The 13731-nt window shown below is 40.7% G+C and overlaps 1 protein-coding gene across 1 annotated transcript in view; it reads left to right on the forward strand.

Moving 5' to 3' along the window:
- Positions 1–13098, forward strand: part of myo6b (myosin VIb) — a 33778-nt gene extending 20680 nt beyond the window's left edge. The window contains exons 25-33 of the mRNA XM_031847622.1: positions 561–711; positions 1936–2144; positions 2251–2329; positions 5001–5161; positions 5328–5378; positions 8368–8471; positions 10026–10160; positions 11066–11284; positions 11780–13098. Coding sequence (XP_031703482.1) covers positions 561–711; positions 1936–2144; positions 2251–2329; positions 5001–5161; positions 5328–5378; positions 8368–8471; positions 10026–10160; positions 11066–11284; positions 11780–11979 — 1309 coding nt within the window. The 3' untranslated portion in view covers positions 11980–13098. The remainder of the gene's footprint in view (positions 1–560; positions 712–1935; positions 2145–2250; positions 2330–5000; positions 5162–5327; positions 5379–8367; positions 8472–10025; positions 10161–11065; positions 11285–11779) is intronic.
- Positions 13099–13731: the final 633 nt, after the last annotated feature.

A 13731-nucleotide genomic window follows, 5' to 3' on the forward strand; every position in this document is an offset into this window, starting at 1 on the left:
GTTCAAATCAATCTAGAAAGTCATCTATGGAGAAATGATGTTTCACTGCACCGCTTTGGGACAAACTGCATGTCTCACCGTATTGGGTCGCATGTATTTTGAAAAATGGCTCTTGTGGAAGCAACCATCCAGATGATGGGTTTTCAGAAAGCTTTTTAAAATCAGATTTTGATTGTGATTGGTAAAATGTGAGTATGGGTGCATGAGGACATGTTTATTCCACTGTACACACATGTAATTCAATGTTAAGGGTGCTATTCCTAAAAGTAATATTTCTATATTTCAACTGTGATCTAAACACACACCTTTCTGACTTAAGATGTTGCTCTGCTAGCTTCTATGACCCACAAGCTAACAGTCAAATGTAATTTTATATTTTGTGATTTTTTGGGTTAGCTTGTCGTCCCAAATCCTATTTGACTGTAATCATTTATATGTATGCCCTTGTGTTCAAGATAAGCGCTCACAAAATGTTTTACAGGAAGAAACAAGAAACATTGTTGACATATATTTGCCTTAAAATACAAGACATAACATAAGTTTGCATTTCTCTTACATAGCATTGATGGCATGGTGAAGGTTGGAAACCTGAAGAAACACATGGAGCGGTTCAACAAGGTGGTGAACGGGCTGAAGGAGGGCAAGCAGGAGATGGCCAAACAGGTCCAGGAGCTGGCGGCCTCCATAGACGCTCTGTTAGCAAAGATAAAGGTGAGTCCTGTGTTCACCTCTGTCATACAACCCGAGGATTAATGCTCTGGTGATTTTATAGCTGCTCATGACAACGGTTTTTCAGATGCTTTGAGCTTGATACAGTGTGAGCAATGAAACATGTTTCTGTATTTCTCTGTGTGTTTATTAGGGGAAGATTTTTCAGAGCATATACCTTGCTTTAAGCATGACTTCCTCAGATTTATATGGCTCTCAACATCCACACATGTTGCTCCCCTGCACAACCAGTCTTCTCCTGTTCTACACTATGCCCTTTCCTAAGTGTGCTGTGCCCTTTTCTCATTCTTTCTCTCAGAATCAATAATTTCAATCACCTCAGGATAAAAAGCTAGGCGAAGAAGAAACCCTATCCCCTCCAATAACTTAGAGAGGCTGCTTTCTAAATGATCAAACTTGGTTAGTGATCTCCCAGCTCTCCCTGTGCAATAAGCACCGATCTTATTGGACCCTGTAGGTACAGCAAATCATCACAAACACATCAACATGCTAGCCAGACATCTGGGCACTGACTTCTCAATAGTGTTGAATTTCTTGAAATTGTGTACTCAGTAGGTATCTGTATGCAATCATCCAATATGATTAGAATGCTCCCAGGCTGAAGCACCTTTCTCTGCCCTCTACCCCAACCAGTCTCTCCCACTCCTCTATCTTCCTCTGTTAGCATATTAGCAGCCCCACTGTTGACAATCATTGCGTTCTGAGTGCTTAGAAATTGCTTCTGGCGTGGCGTCTGTGAATGAATAATGCATGAGAAGCCAATGGCTGTCATTCAGACCTCCATACGTTGGGGACGAGACCTTGTCCTCTTCCGTCCCTGTGCCACTGTTAGACAGTCACTAATGAATCTTCACAATACGGTGACCTCTTCTCCCTCCCGCTGATTTTCTCACAAGTATAGTGGGGAATTGAGCTTTGTGGCTGCAGTGTGCAAGTGACAGCGACAGTGTCAGTCAGTGTCTTCCCTAGCTGCCACATGAGAGTGTTGTGCCATGGTAACGGTGGAGTGTGTGCTGAGTCAGGCTCGAAGTGCTCCCAGTGTCACTTCTGGGATTGAAAGTAAAGAAATGCAGATTAGCATGTAAGCCATCCTTAATGAATCTCATCAGTTTTTATTGTCGATAAACACCTATTAGTAATGGTGTAAATAAAAAAGTATTTCTTCATTTTGTAACCTGCCATTCTGATCTTTCTTTTGACCCCTAGGCCACAGTGATGACCTGGAAAGAGATTGACACAGAGTACCAGGGGCTGGTGAAACGCTCAGAGCAGCTGCTCTCCTCAATGCAAAAGAAGAAGCAGGAGGAGGAAGAGGGCGAGAGGCTGAAACACATCGAGGAGGAGATGGACAAAGAGAGAAAGAGCAGAGAGAAAGAAGAGCAACGACACAAACAGGAGGAGGAGGATAGGAGACTGTAAATGATGGCGGGGGGGGGGGGGTTATTAGTAGAAATATGGTTAAGATTTGAAACTATAAGGTTTCAGTCTTAGTAAAAGATCTCTTTTCTCCAAACATTTTAGGAAATCAGAGATGGAGCTGAAGAGAAGGCAGGATGAGGAGGATCGGAAAAAGAGAGAGGAGGAAGAGAAAGTAATGCAGGTTTGGACCACCCTGAAATGTTAGATGTTTATTTTATGGTCTATTGTTTTATTGTCCTGCTCAAACTTTGTGAAGCCCAGGGCAGAAATTTAAAAAGAGGACCTTTTTGGTGCACATAAGTATGAACTCAATGCTCACTTGTCTCTTCTAAACTTAATATTTACTTCCAATGAGGTAACTGACCCTCATGCCTACAGCGCCATTATAATCACATTTAAGCAAGATGGTTTCCTAGACCTAATCCGAATCCTAGACTAAGCTGTGCTTTCATATGGATCGGTTTCTACAGTATAATGTGCAGTAGAGCCAAATCAATAGTGAATTAATGGCTTAGTAAATCAACATAAATAATATTTTGATAATCGATTAAAAATGCCAAATATTCACTGGTTCCAGCCTCTGGAAGATTTGCTGGTTTTCTCTGAATCTCAGTACTGCATTTCCTACATTTTTGATCTCAACTACACACCTGTGAAGTTTTGTGACTGCATCATCTTGTGACGCTATTGACAAAATCTGCCCACAGACATAAATATAACAGTCTGGCAAAGTACTCAAACTTCTTAGGTAGTTTGTATCACATTTTGCCACGATGACACAGACTCACAAGGTGAAAACAAAACCCCACCTGGTAATGATTACCAGTTGCACCGAAATGGGCAACAAACAAAGCAATTGGAGCGGGGCGTTAAACGAAGCTCCACCATATGAGACTTCACATGGAAAGTTTTTGTACACACCAAGAATGTTTTCAACAGTCCTTGCTTGTAACAGCATACCGTTAACTTAACTTCAAAGCAAATTTTATTTGCTCTCATGGGGTTCATTTTCGACTGGGAATACAAATAACTCCCATGACTGACGAGAATGTTGTCTGCAGTTATTGAGAAATCACACAGAACCACCGTTATGGTTCTAATGGTTCCTCTCAGCGGCAGACTCTGGGTACTTCTCAAGTCTCTTAATTGCATCCCCGTTTCCCTCACTTGGGTCCTTTCCTTGCGTCTTAGTCCCTCCCAGGGATGCATGGAGGAAACCACGCGAGGAGCGAGGAAACGACAATTAAGAGACTTGAGAAGTCTCTGCCTGCTCCGTCTCCCGTGACAGCTGGGTCACGACATTGGTCAGATTCCCAGGGAGTTGCCCACAGGGTCTTGATTGATGATTCAACTTCCTGCCGAGTTTCTCCTAACTAAGCTACCTTTGTCACCTCTTTCCATCTCTGTCTGTTTCACTCACACTCCGCTTTTTTTTTGCTATTTAGCTCCTTTCCTTTTTCATCTCTGGTCTTATCATTACCCCCCCCACACACACACACACACACACACACACACACACACACACACACCTGTTTCTCCTCAGTTTTGCCCTCATGTCCCACGTTTCGTAACCATCAATTCATCCATCTGTTACACGTACATCACACCTTCTGTTTATCTAATGCCCTTTTTATTCACCCAGGGCCAGTTGGACATTTGCATGCAGCCATTTGTTTTTTTTCTAGTGGAGAGACAGTTGACACCAAGCTGTCATAAGCCACATGTCTTGAGAGACTCTCTGCAAAGTTTGTTTATCCACTGCTCTGAGGCTCAAAGCTGCAGCAGTAAATGCTCTTAGGGTGTCTGCTGTGACTTAGATGTCATTTTACTCTTTGTTCTTTGCTATTTTCTGCTGTGTCAAAGGTTAGTCTTCCCTTCAAACTTCATATCATGATGTCTTTCAACCTAACCTTAGTTATTGCACACCATCCAGTCTTCGACTTTCTTTTTTAAAGGGGAACTTCACTCAGTGGAAGACTTCCAATGCATAATCCCTATTATTTAAAGTAGTGTAATAAGTATTTGTGAAGAACCTGTGGAGCTTTTCTCAGGATCCTCTTTAGCAATGTGAGTGAAGTAGTTAATGCATCTCATATGCCTTATTCTGCAAATAAGAATTTGATTTGACTTTTGTGGAAAAGATAGTCAAATTTACTGGGAGAGTGCCAATGGAGATGTTGGAGTTTAACATAAAATCTGTGTAATAAATCATTTTTGAGCAGAATGCAAAGTGTCTACAAAACCTGCTTGCACTAGCTATAAAGCAGCTCAACTTTCATCCTGAGGACATCACAATTTAAAGTTTTTGTTCTCATGCTTCACCCAGACCATGTGTCCCAGTTGCTGATTGGACCATACAGTATGAATAATATATTATTAAATGGAGAGGCATTCATATTTAAAGCTCCTCAGAGAAAAGTATCCATTGTGGACTTCATTAGTAGCTTTCTATAAGGAGGTGAATATATATCAGATACACATACATATTTATTGATTTGAATAAGTATGCCCTCTAGGTGCCTATTGGCTGTATAGTAAAGTGTGTTCAATTATATCTATACGTTTCTATTCTAAATTACAACCTGAAGTTTGAATCTGGGTCAAGCTTGTGAAAAATGTTCCAACTGATTGTTGTTGAATGTTTGTCTGTTGTATGCCCTGTTGTGTCTAGACGGCTTCATGAGCAGCTCTACAACCTGGATAAACATGTCTAATCAGGCTTGGGCTCACAGCGGAGCTCTAATTGTTATGAAAGGGTCTGGCCCACTGGGCAGCATCAGTATTCAGACAGATCTAGGTTTATGTAGATTTTGCATAGTCACATTAAAGTGTTTGTATGTGTGTTTTTACAGGCGGATGTGGAGGTTCAGTTGGCTCTGGAGCGTGAGGAGCAGGCCCAGCGCACCACCATAGTGGAGCAGGAGAGAAGAGACAGAGAGTTAGCCATGAGAATCGCTCAGAGTGAAGCGGAGCTCATCACTGAGGAGGGCCAGATAGACGCAAGCCTGCGCAGGTATTGTAAATGTGAACGCAAATGGACAGCACACCTTTGATGTACACTCCGCTTTTGTGCACAGTAAACAAACAGCGTGACCAATAACCTCCAGGTTAAACAAAATGTACTTTTGACCGCAGCATGCGCGTGTAACTGCATTTTTCCTGTTGCTGTTTTCTCCCAGTGACGAGCCTTTTTCAGATCTTCCTATCTCTTCATCGTCAGCCAGAGCCATGTAAGATATCGACACAGGTTTTCTGTCACTGCCCATGTCCGACTTTACCTAACGCAAACCGTAATCACTCACTCCCTCTGTCTGTCTGATCCTCCGTCGTAGTTATACATCTCAGTTCCTCCAATTAAATGCAGAATTATACCAACAATGTAAAGCCAAATTGAGATCCTTTGATTTTAAGAAATCAACAGTCAAATTTAGATGTTTAGATTGTATGTGTTATTTCATGCAGATGATTATGAGTGATAATTGCTTACTCAAAGATGAAGATGGCACGCCAAATCATAAATGAGAGCTGGATCAGAATGTGCAGCAGTATGTCATCTTTTTGTTTCACTGATCTTAATTGGCCGTGCATGAGTCTGCAGTAAATACAGATTGTCTGTCCTTTGCTGTGTGTTAGGTGTTTATGTCTTCACGGATACATGTCTAGTTTATATGTAGTCTGAGAATTACAGAAGACGTTTTGTTGGAGGTCTTAACCAACTCTGTGGTGGTACTGATTCCCCAGATTTCATCTGACCTGAAAGAATCTTGAGAACCAGTTCCCAACCAAAATGCCTCTTTGATAATAACAAAAGGATCATAAAGGGGTCAAACTAAAGCCTGTGAGCATGCACTCTCGCATGTATAGCACTGAGGTCTGCCCTGACGCAGGTAACCAAGTGGAAAGATGTTCTTTAATATTCATTCCAGCTAGCTTTCAGAAAGCTCGAAATCACCCTCAACCAGAGAAGTTCAGAGAAGCAAAGTCTTAAAATGGCCTAAAGATCAACTGCTGTAATGAGATTTGTATTAAGTCAAAAAACGATCAGAATGCCAACCCTCAAGCAGAAAATTTAAGACAGCAAAGAAGTTTCAAAGGAGCTAAAATACCAGAGCCTCTGGCTGAAGAAGCTAAATTAAGGATCAGAACGGCCTGAGTATGTAATTTCCCAACTCTCTTAAGCCCTACAGAAAGGGCGTCGTCACACCCTGATTGGTCAAGAGGGTAAAGACACCACGCTGCACTCAATTCTCAATTAGGAACCATTCCCCACACTCTGCGCAACAAGTGATCTGAATAACCCTCCAATCAACTCAGGGCAATCGTGACATTCAGCTGAAATGAATTGGGGGGAAAAGGGAAATGCCAGAAAGTACCAAAGAATGAGGGACTGCGACTACAAGTCAACTAAACTTCTAACTTAAATCTCATTAATGATAGCAGTGGCTTAAGACAACTGACAATGTTCCAATCTTTCTTGGATTGAATATAGAAAAATGGTTCTATATTCATTCCCTAGTGTTGAGTTTTAAGTGTAAATGAAAACAACTTAATGATTTATTTATACGCTCTTGTCACAGCGTAGGAAAGAACATCGCTGTCACCAGATAATCAGTCACTAACACTGATTCATCAGATTCTGTAATGGTCTGATAGCTTAATTTCGTTCCATTTTCAAGCATGAAATGCAAATTTTTATAAATTTGGAGACAAAAAAATGAAATCAAAGTACATTTATGTGATTTAGTTTATGGCTTAAAAAACATATTTAAATGGGCACTTACTCGTTCATGTACCTTTTACACTAGCTGTGTTCAAAATCCCTTGGTCCCCCATCCACTATTCCCTGTGTAATAAGACACACACAGTAGGTTAGTTAAAGTGCACTTTGTCCTGAGTGAGGAGTGTGATTGAATTTCCATAAAGCCGGGAGAGGTTCCCTTAAAGCCTGCACGGGCCTGATCTGCAGGTCCGGTGAGCACAAAATTACATCTGATCCAATAGGCTGTAATCTTGTCAGTGTTAGCTCATACATCCAGGGGCCATGTTGCGTGTCTGCTACTAACCCTGTGAGTCACCTGACCCCTGGAAACCTAATGGAGATCTGTTGCAGGAAAGAAGCTCCAAAGGTCACGTTACCTGTTACATGTGCACACCACAGAGCTTAAATGCATTAAAGATTGCATGCAGTAGAACTATATACACTGGCTGGCATTGCTGGACCACCTCCCTCTTTCTACAGCCATTAATGTCCTGTTCAATTACTGCCAAAAGGAAAGCCTGGTCACCGCCTCACCTCCACTTCAGCCTTCAGCCCCGGTTCATCACTATCACACACTGGCACATGTTTCAGCCGGACTGACGATGATCCTGAATCATGTTTCTAGGCGGTATGAATTATAAATGGTAATTGTAATCTGGCTGATGATTCGCAGATAAGTAATCCTCTCTTCTGAGACATTAGCAGCTATGCCGACTGTAAATAGAGGAGGTTAATCCTTTGCATGATTGAATTAGCAGCCTCAACTCAGCAGGGAAGCTGGAGACACAGCTGACATGAGCTCAGACTTCATGCAGCAGTCATTTAAGTAGCTGAAACTCTGCGGCACCAGTTTGATTGATATTGTGCAGCACTGAATCATTTCACCTTAATTTGTCTGTCATCTCTCATTCCTGTTAAAATAAGCCTGGAAAAAAACACACACTCATAATGCCAGCAGATGTAACATTAGAAGAACTTTGCATCATTTTAAGTGGAGTTGAAACATAGGATGCTGCAATGATATGGACAAACTCTACTCTTCGGCTCCCCTGCTGACCGGCCCTTAATGTAAATTGAATCGGCCAGGACAATGAGGAGTTCTTGAAAGAAGTGAGGCATCCGTTTTCATTTCTCACTAAAAGGTGATGAACTTAATCACCCATGGTTCCTTTTTAATATTCATCTATTTTGTGTGCCATTGAAAATTCACATCACACTACACTTGAAAATGATTAGATCCAGTTTAATTACACATCAAAAGTTGCTCTTAGTGCTGTGTTGCTCCCGGTCTTTTAGAAATTGACACCACCCTGATTGTAAAACTTGAAATTGTATTCAGCGTTGAAAAACCTCCAAACCTTTAATCTCTGTTACTCCCACCTTGTCACACCTGTCTTCACACTCACCTTCTTTTTTCTTTCTCTCACACACACCCACGTTCATCTGTTCCTTGCTTACAGGGGTCCTCAAGTGAAGGCGACTAAAGCTGCTGCTGGTGTGAAAAAGTACGACCTCAGCAAGTGGAAGTATGCTGAGCTGCGAGATGTCATCAATACTTCCTGTGGTGAGAAATCCCAAACGAGTTCGGCATGATGTCGCCTTTATCAACTAGACAGAGTGTGTGTGCACTGAGCCAGCCTTTACAAACAGATTAAGGTGGTAGAGCTCTTGATGAAATGCATAATATAACTATTTTCCCTCCTTCATCCCAAATGTATTTACAGTTCTCAGCCCCCCCCACATTAAATAATTCAGCAGCAGCTCATGTTTTGGCACTTTCGGTATATCGAAATCATTTTCATCTGCACTCTGTTTGAAAGTTATTTGAAAGTGTTAAAAAGCTGATGCTGCAGCTGTACAGACTAGAGTGTGGACACAAGACATCTTGCTTGAAATATCAAAAGACCAATCTGAGGATGTTCCCACAGCTGCTACGACTCATCAGCATGCGTTTTAGAGAGGAAATTATCACCATTACTCCCCTTCCTAGTCATTCCCAGCCAACCCTCTCCTCAGTCAGCATGAAAAGCAGATGCCTTTCTGCCTTTACACTTGTCGATGCCTTTATAATTGCCACTGTATACAGTACTCTGATCTGTGTTAGGGACTCTGATGTGGGATTCCAAGGACATCTGGCTAATTTGTGGAACCCATTTGCTTTGGTGGTACTGGTGGTGATATCAAAAAGCTGTGTTTGAAGTCTAACTAATTTTAGCCTTATGTCCACTAAAATAACTGTATGCTGCAAATGGTTTATTTCCATTGCCTTATAGGGAAGATAACACAGTGCGAGCCCCTAAACTTCTCATTATACTGTGTTATATTTTGAGCTTAAAGGGACAGCTCACCCTAACATCAAAAATACACATTTGTTTTCTCTTACCTGTGCTATTTATCAATCTGGATTGTTTTGGTGTGAGTTGCCGAGTGTTGGACATGTCTTCATTCTCTCCGATATAAAGGGACTATATGACACCATATATAATGGTGCTCAAAGCGCCAAAAAAATACATTAAAAAAACTCAACATGTCTCTTTCCAGAAATCAATATAAAGCTACAGCCAGCAGGTGGTTAGCTTAGCTTAGCATAAAGACTGGAATTAACTGTAGTGTTGTGAGACTCCATCTGATCTTAGACATTAGTGCACTTTTTGTTGAAAGGGTAAAATTATAAACTATGTTAGATAAAGATCAGTTTACTTGTCACAAGCAGTACTACTCATAATTCTAGAAAGCCTGCATCACAAACTGGATGTGTGGGGTTTCAAAGAATATAGATTATTTAAGGGACAAATTAAAAGTGCAATCCAGCATTATAAGAAATATAGGATCCAGGGTCTGGAGCATTCTTTTTTTCATCTTCAAGTTCAATGCTAAATCAAGTGCTCCTTCAACATGTCACGTAAAAATAATATAATGCACATGCATTGTTAATTTCAAACTCCTTAATATCAAATTATACTTAATCTTGAAAAACAAGTGACAGAGACCAGTGTTCGAGACCAGTCAACATAGCATGGAGGTGAATACTTGGGATGGAAGTCATACCTGTATGTTCTATCAGTCTTTGCTCGTTGCAATTATTTAAATACTCACTGTTGTCATGGTGTGTGGACAGACATTGATCTGCTGGCGGCCTGCAGAGAGGAGTTCCACCGCCGTCTGAAGGTCTATCACGCATGGAAGTCCAAGAACAAGAAACGTACCGATGACGGGAGTGATCAGAGGGCTCCTAAATCTGTCACTGACTACGGTGAGTGGAGAGATTATTCCCGCCATCATTCTTTTGATCTAAATTACTTTAATTTAATGCATCACATGTGGATATGAACACAAATCGGTGTATTCATTCACCAACACAGCGCATACACATACCATGCACACCCCACCTCCGAAACATTAAGTCACAGGTGACAAGTGTTTCTCCACTTGTGCCTCTCGCTGTCATTAGCAGGAAATAATGACCTGCACACGAATAACCTGCCTGTGTTTCCTAACATTCAATTAGCCGACGAGACGCCAAGGCCTGAAAGTGCAGCTGCCTTCTGTCTGGCTCCGTCAGAAATATTTGTTCTAATTAGCAAGTAACTGCCAGCCATGCCTCGTCGGGTTCAGTAGCTGCTGGTATGACAGCTCACTGCTTTGCTCATTTCATTCTCGACTCAACCAAAGCATGGCCTGTGCCACAAACACACACAAATGTTATTCAGCTGCTTCAAAGATTACCGCTGCTCTGCATTTCGCTTCATCTCAAAAACAAATATTAAGTTTGATGGGGGAATGGAGACATTAGATCCACTGTTGCTTTGACTTTCACTATATTTATTCGCCTTTCTCTTTTGATATGATAGCTCCTGAAAGCTGTGCTTTGTTTGCCTTAAACTTGGGTCCTCCTTGGCCTCTGCGGATGCAGCAGGGGTCTTATCAAGTCCATTTCATAACAGGCTCAAAGCTGCTTTACCTGGCCTTTCCATGTGATCTTTACTGTATTTGGACATTTCTTGGGTCTTTTTTGATTTTGTATGTTTTGAAAGCTTTGTTTCCTGTCCCGCTCAGCCTGTGCTGTGTGGGTGTTATATGGTTATTTAAGACCCAATGACACTCTGGAGATAAACAAAAATCTAATACAATATCTCAATGTTCACAAACCCACTGCAGCTGAACAAAACCCAGCTCCTCCGATGACGGCCCAGCATCAGGAAGTGGCCATGAACCGCCAGCAGCGATATTTCCGCATTCCTTTCATCCGGCCGGCAGACCAGTACAAAGACCCGCAGAATAAAAAGAAGGGCTGGTGGTACGCCCACTTCGATGGGCCCTGGATAGCCAGACAGATGGAGCTTCACCCAGACAAACGACCTATTGTGCTGGTTGCAGGTGAGTCGGCAGCTTTTTGCTTTTTGTCAAATCATAACGGAGAGAGCATCTCTAGAAAATCCTGCTTGTGCATTGCAACTTATTATTTTTTATTGTTGATTTAAAATGTATTTTATTCCTTAAATTATGTAGTTCATCTTTTAGTCCAGTAGTTCTTGACCTTTTTGGCTTGAGATCAATTAAAAGCTGTCTTTATTTGTGACCTCACCTCAGATCACGGAGCTCAGTTTAGTTTGGAACAGAGTTAAGAGCTTTTCAAACAAATATAGATTTTTTTTTCCAAATACTGTTTTACCTCACAAACATTCCAATAACCAAAGATATCCATTCATTTACGAATATACATAAATCAAAGCAGCAAAATCTACTTGATATGCTGTATATACAGGAGTTAGGTGAGTAAATGTACAGTAAAGTGGATGACTCACTAAAGATACTTGTGCACAAGTACGCGTCATTTTTTGTAAACCTCTGTCCTTATTGTTCACCACTCAGGGAAAGACGACATGGAGATGTGTGAACTGAGCCTGGAGGAGACTGGTCTGACCAGGAAGAGGGGGGCGGAGATCCTGCCCAGGCAGTTTGAAGAAATCTGGGAACGCTGCGATGGAATCCAGTACCTCAAGAAAGCCATCGAGAACAAGCAGGCCCGCCCCACATACGCCACCGCCATGCTTCAGAGTCTCCTCAAGTGAACCACAGCAGCAAGATAAGCGTCCGGAAACATGACACTGATACACAGACTCACAAACATAAGCATGCACATCCAAGGGCAGCGCGGTGTAGCTGCGGTTTGTGAGATGAAAAGAAGTGACCACAGAGAAAGATGCTCCCTGTACAATCTTACTGTAGGAACTCAGGGTTTCACCTTCTTTTGAAATACCTGTATGTTCCATGTTTTCACTTTTTATATCTTTTATTTTGCAGTGTAACACCTTATTGGTGTAATGTTAGTATTTCTGTCTTCTTCTCAATCTGAGCTTGAATGGAAAATCCCACTGTGAGGCCTTAAATTGTAATATTGCAGCACTACACCCAGGAAGTCTTAATTAGCTTATCTAGCTATTAACCGGAAACCTTAATGATCTGAATTGGGACAATAAATTAGATTAGATTAGATTTTTGAGAAAGTATGTGGATTTAATCGCGTCATCCTTTATTGTATTCTGGATATTGACGCTCTAATTACTGTTATACTGTATTTCAAGTATACAAGTTATTATATTTCAGTTCTCCATCTACTGCAAGTTTGACTCATAACAGGAAAAAAGACAATCATGTCAATGATACATTTGCATGACTTTTTCATGAAAGCACACAAAATATTCCATATATTCATAAAATATATTTTTTAAGAAAGACAAATTCATTTAGAGAAGTTCTGGGTTTATTACCATCTTAGAAGTTTCGTCTTTTTATCCATCTATTATATGGATATATATGTATAAAACTCTGAAAATGTAATCTTTTTTTGTATTGTTCATTTGTTACGCAAGAGGGGAAATGTAGAAGTTAGTTTGCATGTTTGCAGTTCTGTTGGTTTGGGGTTGTTTTACAGACAATAATGGAATTTGTGTGTGTGTGTGTTTATTCATATATTATTTTATTAAGCTGATTACTTGACTCTTGTGTTGGTTCGATGATGAACAGTTCAGTCATCTCGTTGACCAATCATGCTATACCTGTATTTACAGTTGGTTCACTTATTCACTGAAAGATTCAGTAGCCGGCTGTAACTAATGATTCACTTTCAAAATTAGATCTGCTTGGTTGTCACTGGAATACTGTAGAAAATAAATGTATGACGTCATGTTCCCGATTGCTTTTTCTTACCGAGTTGCCATCGATAACCGACAAGTGAGAACGAGTACATTCGGTAATCGGTGCTCTGTAAACGGATCTGACATCCTGTTTGTAACGGCAGCTAACAACATTAGTTTGTAAATTAATTCAACAAAGGCCAATGTGCAGTTGATGGCGTCACTGAGTCGAGGCTCACTCGCATTAAGGTGGATTAAAACAGGGGTTCTCTTTTGTAGGTGTTTTAGGTTGTTCTGCTTTTGTGGTAAATGAACAACAAACAGTGGTCGATGATTATAAAAACACTGATGAACCATAAGAAAACCTTGATTTGACTGCAGTCGTTCATCAATAAATTCCTTGTAATTTGTCACCACAAACATCTTTGAGGCAGACAACAAAAAACAACAAAACATTTTTTTATGCAAAAAAAATTTTATTTTGCTTTTAAATGCAAAATGTGTAAAAACAAAAAAAAAACAAAAAAAAAACACAAATGATTAGTTGAAAGAATTGTTTTGAATAGGACAGACTGATAAATACAGCTCAGCAGCCAATATTTCTATGAACAATGTCTCATGACCCAAGTCAACAGCCTATACATTCATTCTCTTTTTTGGACATAACAATGGTAACATACAGTTTTT

The sequence above is a fragment of the Anarrhichthys ocellatus genome, unplaced genomic scaffold (genome assembly GCF_004355925.1).
Source record: "Anarrhichthys ocellatus isolate YVR2014 unplaced genomic scaffold, GSC_Weel_1.0 scaffold7, whole genome shotgun sequence".
Lineage (NCBI taxonomy): Eukaryota > Metazoa > Chordata > Actinopteri > Perciformes > Anarhichadidae > Anarrhichthys > Anarrhichthys ocellatus.